The sequence below is a fragment of the Ahaetulla prasina genome, chromosome 3 (genome assembly GCF_028640845.1).
Source record: "Ahaetulla prasina isolate Xishuangbanna chromosome 3, ASM2864084v1, whole genome shotgun sequence".
NCBI lineage: Eukaryota > Metazoa > Chordata > Lepidosauria > Squamata > Colubridae > Ahaetulla > Ahaetulla prasina.
The window spans coordinates 229,120,627-229,146,554 of NC_080541.1; the positions used below are offsets into that span (position 1 = coordinate 229,120,627).

General features: G+C 49.5%; 1 protein-coding gene across 3 annotated transcripts in view; it reads right to left on the reverse strand.

Annotated features, from left to right (window-relative positions):
- Positions 1–3,950: 3,950 nt before the first annotated feature.
- Positions 3,951–25,928, reverse strand: part of NOL4L (nucleolar protein 4 like) — a 152,525-nt gene continuing 130,547 nt past the window's right edge. For all 3 annotated transcript variants that reach the window (XM_058178871.1, XM_058178872.1, XM_058178873.1), the window contains 6 exons: positions 22,054–22,325; positions 20,242–20,427; positions 16,444–16,635; positions 14,054–14,176; positions 11,278–11,482; positions 3,951–6,948 (listed from right to left, as the gene is read on the reverse strand). In XM_058178871.1, coding sequence (XP_058034854.1) covers positions 6,746–6,948; positions 11,278–11,482; positions 14,054–14,176; positions 16,444–16,635; positions 20,242–20,427; positions 22,054–22,325 — 1,181 coding nt within the window. In that variant the 3' untranslated portion in view covers positions 3,951–6,745. The remainder of the gene's footprint in view (positions 6,949–11,277; positions 11,483–14,053; positions 14,177–16,443; positions 16,636–20,241; positions 20,428–22,053; positions 22,326–25,928) is intronic.

The window sequence follows — 25,928 nt, forward strand, 5'->3', positions numbered from 1 at the left end:
GCCTGGGTTTTGCAAGGCTCCTTTCCCAGCGGTATCTCTGTGTGTGTGTGTGTGTGTGTGTGTGTGTGTTTTGTGGACAAAAGTGGGGAGGGGACAAACACCAAAGCAACCAAACTGGACGTACATACCCTTACGGTCCGTCCGTCCCCCCCAAAAAACCCCCCTCTTGGACAGAAGAAACAACACCCTCATTTCAGGTCCTCCGATTGTGGGTGTGCTTCTGTTTTCTTCGCCCTACACGCAGACATCTTGGATAGACTCGGCTTCGGTTTGCGTCGAGCTGTCCAGCTTGTTGAGAGTTTGCCACCCTCCCTCCCTCCCTTTAGCGCCTGGGCGTGCCAGAGTGTCCCCGTTCTGTGGTTAAGGAGAAAGGCCCTTATTGGCCCCTTAATGGCGCTCCAGGCCTTGGGTGAGAAGACGACAGGGAATGCTCCACTGAACAACGGCAACAGAGCCAAAAAATTTCCTTTGCTAAGCAAAACAAGTGCCCCCATTTTGTGACCTTCCTGTTGCCACTGTTAAAGTGAATCGCTGCAATTAAGAGTTAGCACGGTTGTTAAGTGAATCCGGCTGCCCCGGGACACTGCGACCGTCATAAATGGGAGCAGGTTGTCCTGTGTCCAGATTTTGATCCCATGGCCACGAGGATGCTACAGCAGTCGTAAACGTGAAAAATGACGGTCCTCCGTTCCCTTTTTCAGTGGCATAACTTCAAATGGTGTGTGGGGCAGTGGCCTAGAGGTGGCGCTGTCACCTCACAATCGGGAGGCTGTGAGTTCGATCCTAGGTAGAGGCAGATGTTTCTCTCTCTGGGCACACTGAGAATATAATCTGCTGAATAGAACTCTGCATCGGTGACGGGAAGGGCATCCGGCCAGTAAATACTCCCCAGAGGGGATTATGGGATCGTTAATAGATGATGATGATAACTTCAAATGGTCACTAAAATGAACTGTTTTACATCAAGGTCAACTTGTAGCCCAGAGCTGGCTTCTTTGTCCTGAAAACTATTCTCTAGCTTTGCAGAACTGAAGCCATGAGGTGCCCTAGGTCGGGGCTCTGCAAACTGGGCTCTTTTAAGACTTGTGGACTTCAACTCCCAGAGTTCCTCAGCCAGCAAAGCTTTGGGAGTTGAAAAACTCTGGGAGTCTGCAGACAAGAGCCAAGTTTGCAGAGCCCTGACCTAGGTGGCAGCTGTCTCAGTGGGGCCCATAAGTGACCCTGAATGATAGTGTGTGTGCATGTGTGTGAGGGGGGGAAATGTGTGAATTATTCAGAATAAATATGAATAAATAAATACGCATGAGCAGAATCACAAGTGAAAATCAGTGCAGCCATTGCCGTTTTCGGCTCAACGTGACCGGAAGGGATGAGACGCCGAAGTCAATAAGGGAGAAGGGCTTGAGGTGGCTGTAGCCAGGATTAAACCCCAGATTGTGGGCTTGGTTGCTTCCTGGCAGACCAGTTCGTTCATTACCCAGCTAGGTATAACATGATCATGGTCTGAATCAAAGTTTGCGGAGAGGAGGACGGGGACTATGGGGGTCCTTGGGGATCTTTGAGCTTGCTTGTTTTGTTGCACGACCCAACTAGGCAACATTATCAAGGCTAGAAGGTGGATTTGTTTCTCTGCGTTGATAGACAAGTGGCTTGCCCTGGCAATGTTGGTGGGAATATTTGGGGGGGGGGGGTTTTCCACCAAGCAATTCGCATACATCACTCACTAGTATATAATATAACTGCTTATATAAAGCATTATAAAAACAGCAAATCCCATTCCCTTTTAGCACTGATGATGTTATCTAGCTGGGTCACGAAAATGTCTGTAAGATAACAACCGAGCTCAGGAAGCACCAGGGACCTCCCCTCCCCCCCACCCCCCCCCCAGCCCCAGGTCCAACCCTGAGCTACCAATACAGGTAGTCCTCAACTTATGACCACAATCGAGCCCAACATTTATGTTGCTAAGTGAGAAATTGGTCAGGCTTTGCCCCGTTTTATGACCTGCCTTGCCACATTTATTAAGTGAATCACTTGCCAGTGATTCACTTAACAAATTGTTAAATTAGTAACTTTTAAATTAACAATTAATAAATAGTTAAATTAGTAACGCGGTCGTTAAGCGAATCTGGTTTTCCCCATTGACTTTTTTTGCTTGTCGGGAGGTTACAAAAGTTGATCCCACAACCCCGGGATATTGCAGCCGTCGTAAATACGAGGTCAGTTGACAAGCATCCAAATGTAAAAAACCACGTGACCACAAGGAGGCTACAACGGTTGTTTAACTGAAAAAAACAGTCCTAAGTCACTTTTTCCCAGGGCTGTTGTCACTTCGAGCGGTCACTAAGTGAACTGTCGTAACTTGAGGACTACCTGTATTCCTTTCTAGAGATTCATCCTGCCCTGGGTTCAAAGAGACGCCGCCTCTTCCTTCCCTCCATGTTGGGAAAAGGGGTTGAGATGAGTTCCGTTTTGTTATACAGTGTTTATTAAGTAGAGATTCAGTCTTATATGATATACAGACTCCAAAAAAAAAAAAAAAATCCACATACTTATGAAATCAGTGCATTTAGCAAGTAATACCATGAATGGAAAGGAACTGCTTTGATTTAAACAGTTCGTTGGTCTTTTTTTTTTTTTTCCTTTTCCTTTTTTTTTTCTTTTCTTTTTAAGTGAATAGGACGAGGAGATTGGCCTGTGCTACTCAATTCACAAACAGAACAGAATTAAAGTCGCCTCACGTAAAACCAAAAACACTGCGAGCTAAGAATTAAAATATTAAAGCCACATTTACTGGGGAGAAGTGGGGTGGGGGGGGGGAAGAAGATTTAAAAAATTAAAAGGGTCCACTGGCTAGAACACAAAAAAAGGGAAGGAAGGAACAAAAAAAATAATTAAGCTTTCCATCGCACATTTTGAGGAAGGGGACAAAAAAATAAAACACAACAACAACAACCCTCATCTGCTTAGAGAGAGCCACGTGAAAATTTGCATAGGTTGTCCATTAGGGAGGGAGGGAGGAAGAACGAACGAAGGTTTCTGACAGATTACCGCAGGGGAGGGTCGCCTTCGCCCCTTGCTTTTAAGTGCCTTGGGTTTTTCCCCCCCCACTCCATTGCTGGGGAAGGGGGAAATGAGTGGGCTTGGGTCAGCTTTCTATCTGCACCGGAGGGCCACCGCTTTGGCCACCCGCTTCTTGGTGGTGGGGGGCTCGCCAACCAGTCATAAAGTCCCCTGGACCCTCCTGCAGTTTCGGCTAGAGGGGGTCGCCTCTGCGAGAAACCTAGTGCTCCCCTGGTGCAGCACCATCCGTGTGGGTTTACGAGTGCGAGGTTCCACCAGCCGCTCGTGAATAAGAATATTGTTTCCTGGCCTTTGCCTTTAACTAGGGACGTCCAGCCTCAACAACTTTTAAGACTTTTGTACTTTCAACTCTCTGAATTCCCTGGCATTAATGCATTCCTTTTCCTGGGTGAGACCCGTTTTTGGCCTGCTTACTCTCTTAAGGTCCTTTCCTCTGCAATCGGAGGAAGAAGAAAAAAAAAAACAGGCATGGCTGGCTGGGGAATTCTGGGAGCTGAAGTCCACAAGGGTTCGAAGTTGCCAAGATTGGACCTCCCTGGCAATTTGGCCATTCCGGGGACAAACGTGGCCCGGCCACTAAAAAGCCCTTCCTAGCAGCCCAACCCCATGGGCATCGGGGAAGCAGGTGAGCGAAACTGTGGCCGCGCTAAGCAGATGAGGCAAAGGTGAGGTGGGTCTTCCTCGCCAAGACGAGGGTCTCGCCGAACACGGGCAGCTGGGAGTTTTCTGTACATGTAAACAGTACACTTTCACTGAGTCCAAAGTCAGAGGAAAAAAGTACAAAGAATTCACATTGGTCTTAGGTACAATACAGGTGAAGAAGAACGAACAGAGCGGCTCCGCTAGGAAACGACCACCGAGAAAAAGAGAGAGAAAAACTTTTTTTTTCCTTTTCTAAAAGCACCACGAAAATGGTATAAAAAATTCAGACCATGGACAGATTGTTTAAATCGGTTATTTTTTTTTTTCCTTGGTGGAAATCGCTAAGACTACCTTTGTAAAAAGTCTTACAAAAAACAAAATACAAAGCAAAGTTGTATTTTTCTTTTCCAACCCTCTGAGTTCAAAGCAGCATTTTTCTGGGAAAGGGACTGGTTAATAATCGAGGGGATGGCCAGCTAAAGACCAAAAAATTGGGGCCTCTAAAAGATGGGGCAGGGGGCTTGAGGCGGGCGGGCGGGGGCTTTTTTCTGCCGGAGGTCCCACCAATGCCTTTCCCCAGGGGGTCCAAATGCTGCTGTCGAAGGGTGGGAAGGGGGGGGGGCTCGCCTTGCAAAGCCCCCCCCCGTGCCAAGTGCCAAGAGGGCAGCGGCCAAGCCCCTCCCACAAATACACCCCGGAAAAGAGGGTCTCTGGTGGGGTCAGGATCCAGGATGGACCCCTGCCCAGATGTCCCGAGAATCTTAGAAAAAACATGGCTTGTAAGATCGACATTTTCGGATCCAGAGACGGATGGCTAAAAGTCAAACTCCAGGCGGGGCGAGTGTCACCTCTTGATGATCTCAGGGAGCCCCTTTGGAGCGTGTAAAATAGGTGCGGGAAGACCGGGGGGGGGGGGAACCACCAGCCAGCGCTAAGGGTTAACCCCGAATTACATCAAGGGAGCTGTTTCGCCTGTGTCCGGTCTGGGTCATCAGCCGCCCCCTCCCCCCAAAAAATTGCACAGCCATCCCCCCTCCCCAAATCCTGATGAGCCCCCCCCCCCCGAGTTGCAGACAGGGAAGGGAACCTTCACGTGTTTCCGGACGGCGATTGTCTCTGCCACTGTTACACACCCTAAGCGGTTTGCACGAGGGCGGTTGCGCGTCAGACCTGGCACAAGTAACTATTTACACAAAGTCGGGTGGGACCCTCAGGATGGGGAGGGGAGGAGGGGGCTGGAGGAGGGTCAGATCAAAGGGGAACGGATAGGATTGCTAGTGAAGCCATGGATCCTGTCCTCCACCTGGTAGACCCCCCCCCTTCGGTTTGGGGACAGCTGGGTGGGAGCAAGAGAGGCTGACCCCTTCTCGGTCTCCAGGCCTTGCAAAGCCTCGGGGAGCAGGTGGTCCCAGGTTCTAATCCCAGCCTGGCTCTGGAGCACCAGAGTGAGAAGAAGGTAGATGGGCGTAGAATAGGAGCGTCCAAGCTCGGCCATGTTAAGCCCAGCGAACTTTGACTCCCAGAATACCCTCTCTGGGCCAGCAGGGAATTCTGGGAATCAAAGTCCACCAGGCTTTAACATGGTCGAGCTTGGATGTCCCTGGCTTATAAGAAACCTACATTGAAAAGATGCGAACCGGCTGCAGGCCTGCCCGTTAAGCCAAGAATCCAAGGTTAGTGCCCTCGGCCCAAATTCGCAGGGGTGGCTCGTCCTTTGGGGACACAATGGGGAGGGTAGGAGAGGGTGAGGAGAACAAGACTGGGCCTGGGTCTCTCCCCAAACCAATTCTGGTTGGTCGCTGCCTTTTTCTTTTGCTTAAAAATCGCCCCAGCTCCTCCGTCCTTTCGTGTTATATATAGCAGCACGGTCAATATTGCACTGAGCAAAACAGCAAGTGCATTTTTGCATTTGCAAGGGGGGAGGTTGGAGGAGGAAGAGGAGGAGAAACAAAAGGGGGGGGCTCTAACCCGTTGCACCCACACAGACCCCAAAAATAAGCTCCAGATGCCTCTGCTTTTGCAAATCTGCCAGCGTGACTCAAATGGGTCCCACGGTCGCCCCTGTCCACACGCTTTCCGTGTGGGAGTGCTTTGCCGCTCTCTCGCAAGCCTTGCAGCCAGGGGCCACTTCGGGCCCCTTGAAGGAGAGCCGGGGCCTGCAGGGAGCACCCAGGAGTGAGGTAGAGTGTGGAGGAGGAGGAGGTGGAGGAAGGCTGCTGCTATGGAGCTTTGGCTCTAAAATGAGTCCTGCAATTCCTCCCGACAAGACAGGCTTTGGGCCCCGGCGTTGCCCCCCCCCAGGCAAAAGTGGGGCTCGAGTGGCCCAAAGGAGGTTGTGGGGGGCTTCCGAGCCTGGTTGGTCCCTTTGGCGGGACGGTAGATGGACATGGTGCAAGAATCAAACCCTCCCCCCCTTTCACTCATGGAGAGACACACACACAAAAAATGGCAATTCTGTACAAACTCAAGAATGCTTTTTTTTTTTTTAGAAAAAAAATAAATTATGGGTGGGGGGGAGGAGGAGAAAAAACGAGGGGCTGGAGGGACGGGGGCATTTCTCAATAAATATGCAATTCCTAAGACGGAAGAAAGGGGCGGGGGGGAATAGAAAGAGAGCTGGGGGCGGGAAGAGAGCTCTACCGTTGCTGGGCTCCGCGAGAAAATCCTGACTGCCAGCCCGACACCCCCCCTCTCTGCTCCCCCAAACCCACCGTGGTCCCCATCTTTCCAGGCTGTGAGGCTGGCTCCAGTTGGCAGAGAGCACCGGCTTGGTCGGCTTTCAAAGGCAGAAGGGCTCCCGAGTGGGGGGTGGGAGGTGCCCCGGCTCCAGGACGAAGAAGAACAAAAGGATCTTTCGGGGGTGGGATGGGGAGGGGGGGGTCTCCAACCTGTGCCTGGGTAGGTGGATGGGTGGGCGGGCGTTGATAGGCAGAGGATCGGCCAGTCCTGAGCAGATTTATCAAGAAAGCCTGATGGACGTCAGTCTCTTCCGGCACAGGAGCCCCAGGGAGACCAGCAGTCAGTTCTGCTGTAAAATGAGGTTTTCCAGTTCGTCTGCCGAGCGGAGGAGAAAGGCTGCGGACTCCCGGTAGCCGGCAATCAGCTGCCGGACGGCGCTGATCTCGGTTGGGCTGAGCTGGGCGGCTGGCACCCCCCGGTTCGTGCTGTTGGCTGGGGGGGTGGCGCTGGATGTGCCACTTTTCATGCTGAGGTCAGTGGGGCCTGCAAAGCAGAGGAGGAGGAGGAAGAGGAGGAGGAGGAGGAGAGATAAAGAAAAACATGCTATTGCTATATTTTCCTTCCTTCCTTCCTTCCCTCCCTTCTTCCCTCCCTCCCACCTTCCTTTCCTTCCTTTTTCCTTCCTTATTCCCTTTTTCTTCCTTCCTTCCTTATTTTTCCTTTCTCTAAGTCCTTGGGGGTGCAGTGGTTAGAATGCAATATTGCAGGCGAACTGCCCACAGTTCAATCCTGACTAGGTCAAGGTCAGGATGACTAGGGCCGTGGTGTGGCTCAGGCTGTAAGAAGCCTGTTATTAAAACACAGCTGCCTGCAATTACTGCAGGTTCTAGTCCCACCAGGCCCAAGGTTGACTCAGCCTTCCATCCTTTATAAGGTAGGTAAAATGAGGACCCAGATTGTTGGGGGGGGGCAATAAGTTGACTTTGTAAATATACAAATAGAATGAGACTATTGCCTTACACACTGTAAGCCGCCCTGAGTCTTCGGAGAAGGGCGGGATATAAATGTAAATTAAAAAAAAAAAAGATTGACTCAGCCTTCCATCAATCTGAGGACCCAGATTGTTGGGGGCACAAGGCTGACTCTGTAAACCGCTTAGAGAGAGCTGTAATGCACTGTGAAGCGGGATATAAGTCTAAGGGCGATTGCTATTGCGAGCCACTGAAGAAGTGAGCAACCAAGTTAGAAAGAGGAAGAACTAGAAACTTGGTTGAAGCAGGCAAGGATGCAAATAGGGGGAGCCCTTTTTCTTAGTATAAATTCTAAGATCGCCACAACTAGATCAGTTGCATCCAACAGTCCTTAAAGATTTTACTGAAGAAGAGCAACTAAGATGATTAAAGGCCTGGAGACTAAAACGTATGAAGAATGATTGCAGGGACTGAGTATGGCCAGTCTAGAGAAAAGAAGGACTAGGGGTGACAGGATAGCAGTAGTCCAGTATTTGAGGAGGGGGGCCACAAAGAGGGGGGGGTCAACATTTTCTAAAGCACCATGGAGCAGGACAAGAAACAATAAATGAGGGAGAAACCGGAAGTGTTCTGGCGAGACAGGCTGGAGAAATAGCGGGCTCTGAGGAGTCCCGTGAAAATCTAGCTGGACAAACTGCTTTTGGGGGTTCTTTGGACTGGAACCATCTTGTAGGGACAACCAAGAGGGACAGGCAAGTTCCTCAAAAGGTCGGAGGCTGCTCTTCGAACCAGGGGCGGGAGGCGGCAGCCATTGAAAAATGACCACTCTGAAGCTGGGGCAACCGGACTGAGTTGTTTGTGCAGGAGCGGTGTCTGAAAGGAGTACTACTACCGGGTGAGTGATTGGCCAACTCACAGGTAAAAAAGAAATTTTTAACAACTTTAAAAAGTGTTCCAGAGCGGAAATGAGCAACTAATTGGCACTTGGGAAAGTTAATGGAGGGAGAAGAACAAAGATGAAGGAGGTTAAAATACTAAAGCCCAAGCAGAAAATTTTACAACTGGATTTAAAATTGGATTTGGAGAAATTAAAAATAATAATATAAAAAAACCTGAGGGAAGGTACTTTTTAGGTGGGTTAAAATATTTTTGATAGTTTTGATATCTGAAGAAAAAGAACAAAGAGGAAGTTAAAATACTAATAGCCCAAGAAAGAAAATTGTTTATCTGGATTTAAAATTGAATTTGGAGAAACTAAAAACAACAAAAGAAAAAGAAATCCGAGGAAAAGAACTCGTTATGTGGATTTAAAATATTTTTGACAGCTTGGATACTTAGTTGCTCTGAGAATATTGTGGATTTGAGAGAGACATCTGCTGGTAGAAAGTGAGTACTGCAATATTGGTGGGAAGACAGAAGAAAAAAACAACAGCTGCGACCGTGATTTAATCTAGAAACTGTGAGAACTTTTAAGGAGTATCTGTTTTTCTGAACTGCTTGGTTTCGACTCAACAATTGTGGAAAATAAAAAAGCTTTAATTTGGAGTGGATTGAATAAATATTTGAATTGAATACCATTTGGACTATAAATGGACTATATGGACTGTAGAATTTTAATTAAATATAAAGTAAAAGTGTTAACAATTTTTTAAATTGACAATATGGAGTCTTGGAAGTGTGAAGAATTAATTGAGATGTTTAAAAATATGTGTGAATCATTAAAGGCTAATAAAAAGTTAGAAATTTTCCTGGAACTTACAGAGCAGAAAAAAGAGAGTATAAGTGAGGAGCAAGAAAATAATATTGAAAGAAAAGGAATTGAAAGCAAAAAACAGAAGATTTCACTGGGATTAACAGTGGCAAAAAAAGAGTTCATGGGGAGGATATTCCCCCCAAAAGAATCAAACAAAGGGAAAAGAAGGAAAGAGTGGAAAGAGATTAGGAGAAAACCTGGGGAGAATTACTCAAGTAATATATTTAAAAGTGAGAAAAAGGATTCAGGAGAAAAGACATAACAAATAGAAAAAGTAGTAGCAGTAGTTAAAAGAATGAGATAAAAGGATGAAATTATTAAGAAGTGGATTTTTGGAGAGACCAAGAGAAATTGGTTGAAGAGGGGAAGAATAGTAGAAAGGAGGAAAGGAAATAAGGTATATATTAGTAGATTTAAGGGAATTGTATTAATATTATTAATTGTGGAAGGTCAATTAAGTTAAAGGGTTTTAATGTAAGCAGTCAATATGATAATGCGTATTGCTTATAGTAAAACAGAATAGCAAATGAAATATGAAGTGGTAAGGTAAAGGTAAAGGTTCCCCTCGCACATATGTGCTAGTCGTTCCCGACTCTAGGGGGCGGTGCTCATCTCCGTTTCAAAGCCAAAGAGCCAGCGCTGTCCGAAGACATCTCCGTGGTCATGTGGCCGGCATGACTCAACGCCAAAGGCGCGCGGAACGCTGTTCCCTTCCCACCAAAGGTGGTCCCTATTTTTTCTACTTGCATTTTTAGGTGCTTTCGAAACTGCTAGGTTGGCAGAAGTTGGGATTAGTAACGGGAGCTCGCCCCATTACACGGCAGCACTAGGGATTCGAACCGCCGAGCTGCCGACCTTTCGATCGACAAGCTCAACGTCCTAGCCCCTGAGCCACCGTGTCCCTTATGACGTGGTAATTGGGTTTAATTATGAAGACAAGTTAAATTAAGCGACAAAATTGAAATGTTAAAAAGTGGGATGGGGATTTTTCAAAAATATGTGCCGTAAAAGAAACAACGAATGGAAACTAATCGAGGAGAAAAGCAACCTGGAATTAAGGAGAATCTTCGTGAGAACAAGCATGTGGGAGCGCCGGAAACCGGAAGAGCAGCTCCACGGCACGCATGCGCCAAAACTCAAAAACTCATCTTCCTGGTGCACGCATGCGCGCTGTGGAACTGCTCTTCTAGATTTCGGTGCTCCCGCATGTGCGCGCCGGAGAGCTGCTCTTCTGGGTTGTGGCGCTCCCCGCGTGCGTGCGCACTCCCGTTTCGGCACTTGGTGCTGAAAAGGTTCAACAACACTGGTCTAGGGTCTCCAGCTTGAGCCGGGGGGTGGTGGTTGAACTAGAACAGGGGTCTCCAACCTTGGCGACTTTAAGACTTGTGGACTTCAACTCCCAGTTATCTTTAGTAAAAGAACCTATCACTTCAACCAAATGGAGTCGAGGGTCTTTCTTTCCTAGGGATCTAGCTGGGACAGTTCTGACAGTATATGGAAGATAGTGATCACACCACCCCAGGAGGCCGAAAACGTAAATACAGGTAGTCCTCAACTTAAAGAGTTGAGTTTTTCTCCTCGATTAGTTTCCATTCGTTGTTTCTTTTACAGCACATATTTTTGAAAAATCCTCATCCCACTTTTTAACATTTCAATTTTGTCGCTTAATTTAACTTGTCTTCATAATTAAACCCAATTACCACTTCATAAGGGACATGGTGGCTCAGGGGCTAGGACGTTGAGCTTGTCGATCGAAAGGTCGGTAGCTCGGCGGTTCGAATCCCTAGTGCTGCCGTGTAACGGGGTGAGCTCCCGTGACTTGTCCCAGCTTCTGCCAACCTAGCAGTTTCGAAAGCACGTAAAAAATGCAAGTAGAAAAAATAGGGACCACCTTTGGTGGGAAGGTAACAGCGTTCCGTGCGCCTTTGGCGTTGAGTCATGCCGGCCACATGACCACGGAGACGTCTTCAGCGCTGGCTCTTGCTAAGATCAGTTAAGTAAGCTTTGCTCCACTTTATGACTTTTCTTGCCACAGTTAAGGGAACTCTGGGAGGTGAAGTCCAAAAGTCGCCAAGGTTGGAGACCCCTGGACTAGAAGACCTCCAAGGTTTCCTTCCAGCTCTGTTCTGACTGAGCTCCCCTCCTTACCGTTACTGTGATTTCCTGTCTGGAGTGAAGGAGTCGGCTGCAAATTGCCTCCCAGCGTCCCATAGCTGCGGTAGCTGTAGTTCAGGCTCCCGTTGATGTAGACGGGGTCCTGGGAGAAGGAAGAGGCTGGCAGTGAATAGGAGGAATGCGTGACGGAGGTGGACGAATCCCGGGACTGCTGCTTCTCTAGTGTGACTGGCTCGTCCTGCAAGGGAGAGAAACAAGAGGGCAAGTTGAGTCAGGGGTCAAGGGAATCGGAAGGGTGCACCATGCGTCAGAGCTGCCATCTTTGACTTGGCACCTTGCTGGCATCCTGCCATCAACTGGTGGAGGGGGGGGGATGTTGGAGGAGAAGAAATGGGTAACAAGCACATATGGAGTAGGGAGGAGAAACAGGGAGGCGGGATGGCAGGAGTGATGGATACCAGAGGTGTGAGAAAGCAGCCCGTTCCAGTCTTCAAGGCCAGGAAACTTGGGAAAGCAATGTGAATTGCACTAAACCTCTGAGTGTTCCCCAAAACACGCATGTGGCACATCATTGGTCTATGACGAACTCGTTAAGTGGGGAGGGCTGTGATGAAGGGGAAATGTTTGTAACCTTTTGCACGGGAACTTTAGTTCTAGCCTGCTTTTAAAGCAACCAGTTATCCTTAGTAAAAGAACCTATCACTTCAACCAAATGGAGTCGAGGGTCTTTCTTTCCTAGGGACCTAGCTGGGATAGGTCTGACAGTATATGGAAGATAGTGATCCTACCACCCCAGGAGGCTGAAAACATAAATACAGGTAGTCCTCAACTTAAAGAGTTGAGCCCAAAGTTTAATAATAATAATAATAACAATAACAACAACAACAACAACAGTAATAGTAATAACAGAGTTGAAAGGGACCTTGGAGGCCTTCTAGTCCAACCCCCTGCCCAGGCAGGAAACCTACACCATCTCAGTCAGAGGGTTATCCAACATCTTCTTAAAAATTTCCAGTGTTGGAGCATTTACAACTTCTTCAGGCAAGTCGTTCCACTTATTGATTGTTCTGTCAGGAAATTTCTCCTTAATTCTAGGTTGCTTCTCTCCTTTGTTAGTTTCCACCCGTTGCTTCTTGTTCTACCCTCAGGTGTTTTGGAGAATAGCTTGACTCCCTCTTCTTTGGGGCAACCCCTGAGATATTGGAAGACTGCTATCATGTCTCCTCCCTAGTCCTTCTTTTCTGTTTCTGTTTCTTGTTGCTAAGCGAGACAGTTAAGTAAGCTTTGCTCCACTTTATGACCTTTCTTGCCACAGTTAAGGGAATCACTGCAGTTGTTCATTTAGTCACACGGTTAAGTGAATCTGACTTTGTCAGAAGGTCACATAAGAGGATCGCATGACCCCCAAGACATAAATGTGAGTCAGTTCCCAAGCGTCTGAATTTTGATCATATGACTATGGGGATGTGGCAACGGACGTAAGTGTGAAAACAGTCATAAGTCACTTTTTCCAGTGCCATTGTAAACTTCAATGGCCACTAAACGAAGTGTGGTAAGGCAAGGACTACCGGTACATGCCAGTTGCCAAGCGCCTGAATTTTCATCGTGTGATATTTTCAGTGCCATGGAGAATGATTGTTAAAACAGCGGTTGTAAGTTGAAGACTATTAGTATAGTAGAATCAATTTTAGGAGCAAAATGGCATGAATATAAACCCTGATCATGTAAATGTATGAAACAAACTGGTGTACAGAATCAAGGATGGGACCTAGTGCCTTATTGCAAGCAGTAAAGGGATTATCCGGATACTCATGGCCAGCAAATAACCCGATTCCGAAACCAGTGTACATAATCAAGGATGGGACCCAGTGCCTTATTGCAAGCAGTAAAGGGATTATCCGGATACTCATGGCCAGCAAATAACCCGATTCCGAAACCAGTGTACATAATCAAGGATGGGACCCAGTGCCTTATTGCAAGCAGTAAAGGGGTAACCTATCTGGATATTCAAAGCCAGCAAATAGCCCGATTCGAAACCAGTGTACATAATCAAGGATGGGACCCAGTGCCTTATTGCAAGCAGTAAAGGATTATCCGGATACTCATGGCCAGCAAATAACCCGATTCGAAACCAGTGTACATAATCAAGGATGGGACCCAGTGCCTTATTGCAAGCAGTAAGGATTATCCGGATACTCATGGCCAACAAATAACCCGATTCGAAACCAGTGTACATAATCAAGGATGGGACCCAGTGCCTTGTGCAAGCAGTAAAGGATTATCCGGATACTCATGGCCAACAAATAACCCGATTCGAAACCAGTGTACATAATCAAGGATGGGACCCAGTGCCTTGTGCAAGCAGTAAGGGATTATCCGGATACTCATGGCCAGCAAATAACCCGATTCGAAACCAGTGTACATAATCAAGGATGGGACCCAGTGCCTTGTGCAAGCAGTAAAGGATTATCCGGATACTCATGGCCAGCAAATAACCCGATTCGAAACCAGTGTACATAATCAAGGATGGGACCCAGTGCCTTATTGCAAGCAGTAAGGGGATTATCCGGATACTCATGGCCAGCAAATAACCCGATTCCGAAACCAGTGTACATAATCAAGGATGGGACCCAGTGCCTTATTGCAAGCAGTAAAGGGATTATCCGGATACTCATGGCCAGCAAATAACCCGATTCCGAAACCAGTGTACATAATCAAGGATGGGACCCAGTGCCTTAATGCAAGCAGTAAAGGGGTAACCTATCTGGATATTCAAAGCCAGCAAATAGCCCGATGCCGGGTTGCGTACCTGTGACGTCTGATAGATCTCAAGGCGCATCCGCTTGGCTGCTTTCCGCGTCTCACTTTCACAAGCAGCTGCCAGGATGTTCTCGGCCATGGCTGAGGTCAAGTGAGGAGGGGTCGGCCTGGTCTGAAAGAAAAAGAACATTTTAGGAAAGCTGGAACAACGGAATTACGGCTGTACCGTTAGGAGGGGGGGGGGGGAAAGAACACTAGCCCTCAAGACCAAGAAAACAGGAAAGGGGAAGAAAAACGAAAGATCAAAAACAATGTTCTTCAACTTTGGAAATTTTAAGATACATGGAGTAAGTCCTCCTCCTCCTCCTCCTCCTCTTTTCAACCTCCCCCTCCCTTCTAGCACGGATGATGTTACCTAGTTGGGTCATGAAACGTCTGCAAGAAAACAACCAAGCTCCGAGACCACCAAGGACCCCACAGTCCTCCTCCTTACTTCTAGCACTGATGATATTACCTAGTTGGGTCATGAAACGTCACACCAAGATTTCTCCTACTCCTCCCGCTTCCTCTTCATCTCCTTCCCTCCTCCTCTTCATCCCCATTCTCCTCCCCTTCCCCCACCCCCACCCCCGCAAAACCCACTCCGTCAATCAAATAAAGCAAATGAATAAATATACTTAGCTTTACGGCTTTTCCCCAATGCCGGAAGATCCCTTCCCTATTAGGGGACCTTTCTGCCCCTAAGTGAGATTGGAAAAGCCCTTTAATGGTGGGGTGCAGCCTCCATTCCCCAAATTCCCAGCCCCAGGGCCCACCGTGGAAAGATATGGCAGGCACCCTAATGGACCTCAAGCCCCTTCCTCAAATCCAACAGAATCAAGTTAATGCCATCACTGAATCTCAGCCACGACTCTAGAGCAGCCGTGGGCAACTCTGGCCACTTTACCACCCGTGGACTTCAAGTCCCAGAATTCCTGAGTTGAAGTCCACAATTCATAAAGGGACCATAAGCAACATGGATGCCTCAGGAATTCTGGGACTTGAAGTCCACAAGTCATTTAAGGCAGGGGTCCCCAACCTTAGCAACTTTGTGGCCTTCAATTCCCAGAATTCGTGAGCCAGTCCACAAGTCATAAAGGGGCCATAGCTAGTATGGATGCCTCAGGAATTCTGGGAGTTGAAGTCCACAATTCATAAAGGGACCATAAGCAACATGGATGCCTCAGGAATTCTGGGACTTGAAGTCCACAAGTCATTTAAGGCAGGGGTCCCCAACCTTAGCAACTTTGTGGCCTTCAATTCCCAGAATTCCTGAGCCAGTCCACAAGTCATAAAGGGGCCATAGCCAGTATGGATGCCTCAGGAATTCTGGGAGTTGAAGTCCACAATTCATAAAGGACCATAAGCAACATGGATGCCTCAGGAATTCTGGGACTTGAAGTCCACAAGTCATTTAAGGCAGGGGTCCCCAACCTTAGCAACTTTGTGGCCTTCAATTCCCAGAATTCGTGAGCCAGTCCACAAGTCATAAAGGGGCCATAGCTAGTATGGATGCCTCAGGAATTCTGGGAGTTGAAGTCCACAATTCATAAAGGGACCATAAGCAACATGGATGCCTCAGGAATTCTGGGACTTGAAGTCCACAAGTCATTTAAGGCAGGGGTCCCCAACCTTAGCAACTTTGTGGCCTTCAATTCCCAGAATTCCTGAGCCAGTCCACAAGTCATAAAGGGGCCATAGCCAGTATGGATGCCTCAGGAATTCTGGGAGTTGAAGTCCACAATTCATAAAGGGACCATAAGCAACATGGATGCCTCAGGAATTCTGGGAGTTGAAGTCCACAAGTCATTTAAGGCAGGGGTCTCCAACCTTAGCAACTTTAAGACTTGTGGACTTCAATTCCCAGAATTCCTGAGCCAGTCCACAAGTCATAAAGGGGCCATAGCCAGTATGGATGCCTCAGGAATTCTGGGAGTTGAAGTCCACAAGTCATTTAAGGCAGGAGTCTCCAGTCTTAGCAACTTTAAGACTTGTGGACTTCCACTCCCAGAATACCTCAGCCAGCAAACCTGGCTGAGGAATTCTGGGAGTTAGAGTCTACAAGTCTTGTTGCCAAGATTGGAGACCCCTGATTTAAGGGACCATAAGCAACATGGCTGCCTCAGGAATTCTGGGAGTTGACAACCATGTCTGGTTCAGGAATTCTGGGAATTGAAGTCCACGGGTAGTAAAGTGGCCAGAGTCATCCGCCACTGCTCCAGATGTTTCATTGCCTCAACAGCAGGTCTTTGGGCCACTGGAGGGACTGAACTTTCTCTGGAAAAGACCACCCAGAGGTGGTCCAAAGACCCAGCTGATGTTTTGAAGGAGGAAGAGAGGAGAAAGAGGCAGTGAAAAACGGGGTGGGGGGGTGGGGGCACCGAGAAGACCCTCCCTCACCATTTCCATGCCGTTCTTCTTCATGCGACGGCAAGATTTGAGGTAAGTGCGGATGCGTTTGCGAGCTCGTTCCTGGAACTCCGGGAATTGCCGGCTGCAGGATTCGATGATGGCCTGAATCTTTTCTTTGGGCTGCTTGGAGATGGGTACCATCCGGTCCAGGTTCTCGTCCACGAAGAGACGCACAAACATCTGCAGAGATAACGGGAAACCGATCAGCCCTTTCCTCTCGCTAGGCCTGCGCGGGAGACCTCGGGGTGGGAGGTGTGGGGGTTGTCCTCAGCTTAGGACCACAAATGAGCTCAACAGTTCTGCTCTTCGGCCAGACAGGGCTTAAGCGAGTTGCACCACATTTTACAGCTTTTTTTTTGTCACGGTCGTTAAGTGAATCGCTGCAGTCGTTAAGTGAATCGTGGACGCTAAGCAAATCTGACTTCCCCTACTGACTTTGCTTGTAGGAAGCTGGCTAGGAATTCTGGGAGTTGAAGTCCACAAGTCATAAAGGGGCCATAGCCAGTATGGATGCCTCAGGAATTCTGGGAATTGAAGTCCACAAGTCATTTAAGGCAGGGGTCTCCAACCTTAGCAACTTTGTGGCCTTCAATTCCCAGAATTCCTGAGCCAGTCCACAAGTCATTTAAGGCAGGAGTCTCCAGTCTTAGCAACTTTAAGACTTGTGGACTTCAATTCCAGGAATTCCTGAGCCAGTCCACAAGTCATAAAGGGGCCATAGCCAGTATGGATGCCTCAGGAATTCTGGGACTTGAAGTCCACAAGTCATAAAGGGGCCATAGCCAGTATGGATGCCTCAGGAATTCTGGGACTTGAAGTCCACAAGTCATAAAGGGGCCATAGCCAGTATGGATGCCTCAGGAATTCTGGGAGTTGACAACCATGTCTGGTTCAGGAATTCTGGGACTTGAAGTCCACAAGTCATTTAAGGCAGGAGTCTCCAGTCTTAGCAACTTTGTGGCCTTCAATTCCCAGAATTCCTGAGTTGAAGTCCACAAGTCATTTAAGGCAGGGGTCTCCAACCTTAGCAACTTTGTGGCCTTCAATTCCCAGAATTCCTGAGTTGAAGTCCACAAGTCATAAAGGGGCCATAGCCAGTATGGATGCCTCAGGAATTCTGGGACTTGAAGTCCACGGGTAGTAAAGTGGCCAGAGTCATCCGCCACTGCTCCAGATGTTTCATTGCCTCAACAGCAGGTCTTTGGGCCACTGGAGGACTGAACTTTCTCTGGAAAAGACCACCCAGAGGTGGTCCAAAGACCTACATCCTGTCAGGCCTGGAAACCATACTAGACTTTGGGTTCCAGACGCTGCCACATTTTTCCCCTGAGGGGAGGAAGGGGGGCTGAGGGGTATGGTAACATTCTTCAAGCAGTCAAGGTCGGATGGTGTTCACATCTGCAGGAAGAGTGGCGAGAAGATATTCGAATGAACTGGGAGAACGTGGGACCATGTGACCATCAAAGGGGTCAGGGGGGTGGGACTCTTGGGGTTTGTATAACTGGGAAAAGAATCCGGAAATTCAGTTTTGGAATTTCATTCATCGTGTGCCAGTTTCCTCATGCTAGTAAAGAACTCTGGAAAACAATGGCTTCTGGGTTTTTTTTTATGCAGAAGAGGTTTTTCTGGAACCTTGACATTATTCCAAAACACCCGCGAAAACCTCAGAAAACAAAGATAGATAGATAGATAGATAGATAGATAGATAGATAGATAGATAGATAGATAGATAGATGATAGATAGGTAGATAGAGATAGATAGATAGATAGATAGATAGATAGATAGATAGATAGATAGATAGATAGATAGATAGATAGATAGATAGATGATAGATAGATAGATAGATAGATAGAAAGACAGATATGTGACATAGGAAAGATAGATAAGATAGATGATTAGATAGATAGAACGATAAGATAGATGAGAGATAGATGAGAGGTAGAGATAGAGATACATAGATGATACATAGCACGATAGAAAGATAAAACGAGATAGATAGATAGATAGATAGATAGATAGATAGATAGATAGATAGATAGATAGAATTATAAGATAGATGAGAGAGAGATGAGAGGTAGAGATACATAGATGATAGATAGAATGATAGAAAGATAGAATGATAGTATAGAACGATAGATGATAGATAGATAAAAGAGATGAGAGATAGATAAGAGAGATAGAGATAGATAGATAGATAGATAGATAAATGGATGGATGGATGGAGGGAGGGAGGGAGGGAGGGGTTTACAGAGTCAGCCTCTTGCCCCCAACAATCTGGGTCCTCATTTTACAGATCTCAGAAGGATGGAAGGTGGAGTCGACTTGAGCTGGTCAGGATCGAACTCCATTCTGTGGGCAGAGTTTGCCTGCAATACAGCATTCTAATCACTGCGCTAGGGGATCACATGACCCTGGGACATTGCAACCATCATAAACACGTCAATTGTCAAGCATCTGAATTTTGTTCATGTGATCATGGGGAGCCTGGAACCGTCATAAGTGTGAGAGGTCTTAGAGGTCTTCTAGTCCCACCCCCTGTCCAAGCAAGAAACCCTATACCATTTCAGACAAATAGTTGTCCAAGCTCTTCTTAAAAACCTTCAGTGATGGAGCACCTACGCCCGCCATTCTGCTGGTTAATTGTTCTAACTGTCAGGAAATTTCTCCTTAGTTCTAGGTTGCTTCTCTCCTTGATTAGTTTCCACCCATTGCTTCTTGTCCTGCCCTCAGGTGCTTTGGAGAATAGTTTGACTCCCTCTTCTTTGGGGCAGCCCCTGAGATATTGGAACACTGCTCTCATGTCCCCCCTTAGTCCTTCTTTTCTCTAGACTGGCCAAACCCAAATCCTGCAGCCATTCTTCATACCTTTTAGTCTCCAGGCCTTTGATCATTTTAGTTGCTCTTCTCTGCACTTTTTCCAACGTCTCAACATCTGTTTTGTCATTTGTGATGACCAAAGCTGGATGCAGGATTCCAGTTGTGGCCTTAGTAAGGTTTTATAAAGGGGTACTAACCACTTCATCGGATCTTGATTCTATCCCCGTTCATACAACCAAGGATTGTGTTAGCCCTTTTGGCTGCTGCCGCACACGGCTGGCTCATGTTTAAGTGACCATCCTTTGGGACTCCAAGGTCTCTCTCACAGTGACTGTTTTTGAGTCAGGTACCACCTATTCCAGGGGTCTCCAACCTTGGCCACTTTAAGCCTGGAGGACTTCAACTCCCAGAATTCCCCAGCTGGCTGGGGAATTCTGGGAGTTGAAGTCCTCCAGGCTTAAAGTGGCCAAGGTTGGAGATCCCTGACCTATTCTATACTTGTATACTGGTAGTCCTCAACCTACCACCCTTCAAAGTTACAATAGCACTATGGGGTAAAAGACTTAAGACCAATCCTCGCACTTACGACCATCACAGTCTCCCTGGGGTCATGGGCAATTGGCAACCGGCGTGTATTTACGATGGTTACAAGCATCGTAAGTTCTCCATTTGCAACCTTTCCAGCCGGCTTCCAACAAGCAAAGTCAAATAGGGGGACTAGCCAGATTCCCTTAGCGACCGCACGGTTCACTTAGCAACTGCAGTGATTTGTGGCAAAAAAAAAAAATCGGGTGTGACTTAACTCACAACCGCCTTGCTTGGCAGTGGAACTCCCGTTCCCCATTGTGATCGTTAGCGAAGGACTCTCTCTGTAAAGACTTTAGTCTGGCAAGATTCTGTCCGTAGGCGAGCATGCAACCGAGCAACCACTCGGACGTGATCACCGCGTGATCGTTCTCGGCCCGTACATTGAAAGCCTTTAGCCGCTCGGGATCCATGCCCTCCGAGTCGTTCATCTTGTCATTGTCCTCGTGGTCATCGTGGTCGTCATCGTCATCGTCGGCAGTGGGAGCTCTGCCCACGGTCAGGTCTTCGGGACATCCGCTGACCTCCGTCTTGACCGAGTCATAGCTGCCGGAGCTGTAGGGAGGGGACTGCCAAGAGAGGAGGAAGAAGTTACCACCATGGACCCTTCTTCTTATCCCCATCATCCTGCCGGGACGTCCCAGGGTCACCCTCCTTAGGTCCGTCTCTAGGTCTATTGAGGAGGACCAATATCTCTTGGGTGGTGTCAACTTCATAGATGGGTAGATGCCTCCTAGCCCTTGCTGAGGGTCATGCACAACAGCTGTAGAGGCATTGCAGAGTTATCTAGTCAGCCTGGAGGGGGTCCTATCAGAAGGTCCCAAGGAAAGCGACTTCCTGCCCTATATTTTGTCTAAACCAGTGTAGGCCAACCTTGGTCCCTTTAAGATACGTGGACTTCTGGGGAATTCTGGGAGTTGAAGTATTTTAAAGGGGCCAAGGTTCACCAACACTGGTCTAATCCAACCAACCATGTTGTAATGCAGGAGGTCTCCAAATTTGGCAAGTTTGGCAAATATGACTTTTCAGACTTGTGGACTTCAACTCCTAGAATTCCTCAGATGCCTGGGGAAAATTACTCAGATGGCTGGGGAATTCTGGGAGTTGAAGTCCACATATCTTAAAGGGGCCAAGGTTCACCAACACTGGTCTAATCCAACCAACCATGTTGTAATGCAGGAGGTCTCCAAATTTGGCAACTTTTAAGACTTGTGGACTTCAACTCCCAGAATTCCTCAGGTGGCTGGGGAATTCTGGGAGTTGATGTCCCCAAACCTTAAAAGTTGCCAAGATTGGAGACGCCCGTTGTAATCCACTGCTTCTCTGTCATTTCTGAAGCCAACACATCTGTTCCACAGCAATGTGACCTCAGTGTGATGAGGACACCTGTGTGGGATAAATGGGTGTTGGGTGGGCTCGGTGGGGTGGGAATTCAATCTCAAACCAACTAAAAGGTGACCCTGGATTGCTAGGTGTAGAAAGTTCTCCAACCTCCAGCCTTCCACCTGCACCGTAGGTTGACCAGAGCCAGCCACCCGACATGTCTCCCCTTTTTTGAGGGTCTTCCGAGTGGGGGGGGGTGTTGGAGCAAGATAGTGAAAACGCTTCTCTGCCTGTTCCTGCCATTCTCTTCCCCAAAAAAATGTGAGTCGGAAGCTTGGTCAACCTCAACCATTGGCTGAAGATGGCTTCCCACAGGCGAGTGATCTCCTGGAACTCCATTCTCCAGGTCAGGACAGGAGGTTCCACAAAGACCAAGAGGTCATGTTCTGACCCAACTCCCCAAATGTGACAAATTCTCTGTAGTTGAAGCAATGATTCCTTTATTAGGAGTGCCAGCAGCCCCGGCCCATAGATTTCCACTGCTCTCCTCTCCTCTGCCTTCTGCGCATTCGTGCATCAGGCACTCGAACCAGCTGTTCCTCCTCTTCCTCATCAGCCGCCTCCAGACCTGGAGGGCTGACGGGAGGGCCCAGGCTCCGCCTCTGCCTCTCTCTCTCTGCCAGCTCCACTCCCTCTTCCCCCTCGGAGCTCTCAGGTTGCTTTGATGCTAATCCTGACTCCCACACCACCTCCTCCTCCTCCTCCTCCTCTGATTCGGCTGCTGAAGGGGCCAGCGGCCAACAAGTTATGGGAATTCACAACTGTGCGTTAGTGGCAGCGGCATCTCGGCCAGGGGAAGCATCTGAACCCACCTCTGTTGTGCTTTTGGCTCCGTACTTCGTCCGGCTGCGCAGACCGTCGGCGCTGCAGCTGTCCGACTGGTAGGCATTGGCAACGTGAGCCGGGGCCAACTTGTCGCAGAGGTTGATGGGCTGGTCCTCCGACGAGGCACTGAAATCCATGGGGGCGCCCGCTCCATTGCCATTCACCTCGGTGTAGGTGGCATCGCCCTGAGTGCTGCTGGAGGTTGAAGGGTTCAAGGTAGAGGAGCCATTCCCGCTGCAACTCTCCGAAGAGGAATCGTCTGCAACGAAAGAGAGAGAGAGAGAGAGAGAGAAAACTTACTCGCTGAATAATCCCCAGGCCGGCATCACCGTGATCCACACAATCTCACAGTTCCTTGCGTCCTGGCCGCCTCCCGTCTGGACTACTGTAATGTGCTGTACGTGGGGCTGCCCTTGAAGAGTGTCCAGAAGCGCCAACTACAGGTAGCCCTGGACTTAAAAACCGCAATTGAGCCCAAAGCTAAGCCAGTTGTGAAGTGAGTTTCGCTTTCTTTTACGGCCTCTCTTGCCACAGTTGTTAAGTTAGTCACGTGGCTACTGAGTGAATCTGGCCACCCCACTGACTTCGGTCATTAAGAAGGTCGCAAAGGGGGATCGCGTCACACACACACACACACACACACACACACACACACACACACACACACAGGCACGCTGTAACCTTCATAAATACAGGCCGGTTGCCAAGAGTCCAACTTTTGATCACCTGCCCACGAGAATGCTGCCTTGGTCGTAAGTGTGAAAAATAGTCATAGGTCACTTTTTCCAGGGTCGTTGTAACATTGGCTGTAACTTCCTTCCTTCCTTGCTTCCATCCATCCATTTTTCCTTCCTTCCTTCCTTCCTTCCCTCCTCTTCCCCTTCCTTCCATCCATCCATTCATCTTTCCTTCCTCCTCCTCCCCTTCCTTCCTTCCCTCCTCCTCCCCTTCCTTCCTTCCCTCCTCCTCCCCTTCCTTCCTTCCATCCATCCATCTTCTTCCTCTCCTCCGCCCCTTCATTCCTTCCTTCCTTCCTTCCTTCCATCTTTCCTTCCTCCTCTCCTCCTCCCCTTCCTTCCTTCCTTCCATCCATCTTTCCTTCCTCCTCTCCTCCGCCTTCATTCCTTCCTTCCCTTCTCCCCTTCCTTCCTTTCTTCCTCCTTCCTTCCTTCCATCTGTCTTTCCTTCCTCCTCTCCTCTCCTCCCTCCCTCCCTTCTTTCCTTCTTTCCTCCTCTCCTCCCTCCCTTCCTTCCATCCACCCATCTTCCTTCCTCCTCCTCCTCCCTTCCTTCCTTCCCTCCTTCCTTCCCTCCTCCTCCCTTCCTTCCTTCCATCCATCCATCTTCTTCCTCTCCTCCGCCTTCATTCCTTCCTTCCTTCCTTCCCTCCTTCCTTCCTTCCATCTTTCCTTCCTCCTCCTCCTCCCTTCCTTCCTTCCATCCATCCATCTTTCCTTCCTCCTCTCCTCCGCCTTCATTCCTTCCTTCCCTCCTCCTTCCTTCCTTCTTCCTCCTCCTCTCCTCCTCCTTCCTTCCATCCACCCATCTTCCTTCCTCCTCCTCCTCCCTTCCTTCCTTCCCTCCTTCCTTCCCTCCTCCTCCCTTCCTTCCTTCCATCCATCCATCTTCTTCCTCTCCTCCGCCTTCATTCCTTCCTTCCTTCCTTCCCTCCTTCCTTCCTTCCTTCCTCCTCCTCCTCCTTCCTTCCTTCCTTCCATCCATCCATCTTTCCTTCCTCCTCTCCTCCTTCCTTCCTTCCTTCCTTCCTTCCATCTTTCCTTCCTCCTTCCTTCCATCTGTCTTTCCTTCCTCCTCTCCTCCTCCTTCCTTCCTTCCCTCTTTCCTCCTCTCCTCCTCCCCTTCCCTCCTTCCTTCTTTCCTTCCTTCCTTCCTTCTTCCTCCTCCCCTCCCGTGTTCCCTCCCCTCCTCCTCTTCCTTCCTCCTTCCCCCCCCCACCACTGTGACCCGGGTCTGCTCTTTCCCTGTTTTCCACCGGGGCTGCCCCCCGGGCAAGCAACAGCACCCCCACCCGCGCTTTCCCCCAATGGAAAAAACCCTTGTTCCAGGCCTGGAATCCACTCTGCCAAGGGCACGTGGAGGAGGAGGGGGGGAAGCTGGCACTGCCTCCCTGCTCTGTGTGTGTGTGTGTGTGTGTGCTGTGTGTGTGTGTGCTGTGTGTGTTTGTGCTGTGTGTGTGTAAGAGGTCTCCTCCTCCTCCTAGCCAGCTCTCTCCTGTCTACCGTTTCCAACCCATCCTCTTCTCCTCCGACCTTGCATTTCCAAGGTTGACCTCTGTGACCTTCCAGCCCCTGTTCCCCCCCCCCACCATCTCTGCGGACCCTCCCCACTTCTGTGGGGCCATCCCCACTTCTGGCCCTCCCCTCTTGTGCCAAGGGGCACCCACCCAGCTGGTTTCTGGCCGGACCCAAACAAAGAAGCCACGGAAATGTCCGTCTCTTCCCACCCCCACTGCTTTTCCTCACCCCTCCTCCATTTCCCCAGGGGTGGGCAATTGGGGTCAGGCCACACCTGGGGACGGGGAGAGAGAGAGGCAGTCTCTGCCCTCACCCTTCCCCAGCTGCTGCAGGTTTCCTTGGGCAGGCAAGTAGGAAAGACCCCCCCCCCACCTCCGGAGACCCTGCACACTCAGGGCTCCCATCAGCCTGGCCCTCTGGCCACTCTGGCTGGCTGATGGGCACTGTAGTCCACAGGGCCTGCAGCGTGTGCCACCTCTCCAGGCCCCAGCTCCGTCTCAGGGGGCGTGGGGGTGGGGGCACGCCCTCCCCCACCCACCCCCCGTGGCACCTCCATCCCCGACAGCTTTGCCAGCGGAGAGGATCTATTCGTCTGCCGGATCTCTTTAATCTCGGTTAATCACTGACCCAGATGAGAGAAAGCCTGCGATAGGGTCGGATGGGAATGGGGAGGTGGGGGGTGGGGGGTGGGGGGCAGGAAGGTGGCAGGGAAAGAGAACATTTGGTTGGACGGACGGGGGTGGGGACCCTTCAGCCCTCCCCAGATAGGCAAAACAAAAACAAAAACGCTTCCCTATCATGTGCCAGCCTGTGCCAAGATGCCCAGGAATTATTCCTGCTTTGTGGGAGGGGGGCAGTCTGAGAGGCACCCTCCCCACCTGCTCAGCCCCTCCCAAGAGCATCCCCATCTTTATCTGCCTCTCTCTCTCTCTGGAGGATTAATTCCTCCGGGCACCCCAGCCGAGAGTGGCTGTGCAGACGACAGCCCAGGCATTGCCACAGCAACCGAGCACCATCTCCTCCTCCTCCTCCATGCGTGCCCCGTGACTGCCCTCCCTCTAGGACGGTGCAAGGACTGACTGACGGCGGGAGGGGTGGGGGGAGGTTGGTGGCTGCTGTGGGAGCGGGCCATGAGGATCGCTCGGTTCCCCCCCCCCCGTAGAAATTGGAAGCGTTGCAAAAGCCCGGGAGAAAAAGGGCAGAGGCCTGGCACGGATGCCCGGATGCCGCTGGCTGTGAATGTAGCTCTTCGTAGCTCTGACGAGGGTCCCTAGTTTGGGTAGACAGGCCTGCAAGAAAGCAATTGAACTCGGAGAGTACCAAGGACCCCTCAGTCCTCTTCCTTTGTTCCTCCTCCTCCTCTTCCTTCCTCCTTCCCCCCCCCCCATCACTGTGACCAGGCTCTGCTCTTTCCCTGTTTCCCACTGAGGCTGCCCACGTGCCAAGCAACAGCACCCCCACCCGCGCTTTCCCCCAATGGAAAAAACCCTTGTTCCAGGCCTGGAATCCACTCTGCCAAGGGCACGTGGAGGAGGAGGGGGGGAAGCTGGCACTGCCTCCCTGCTCTGTGTGTGTGTGTGTGTGTGTGCTGTGTGTGTGTGTGCTGT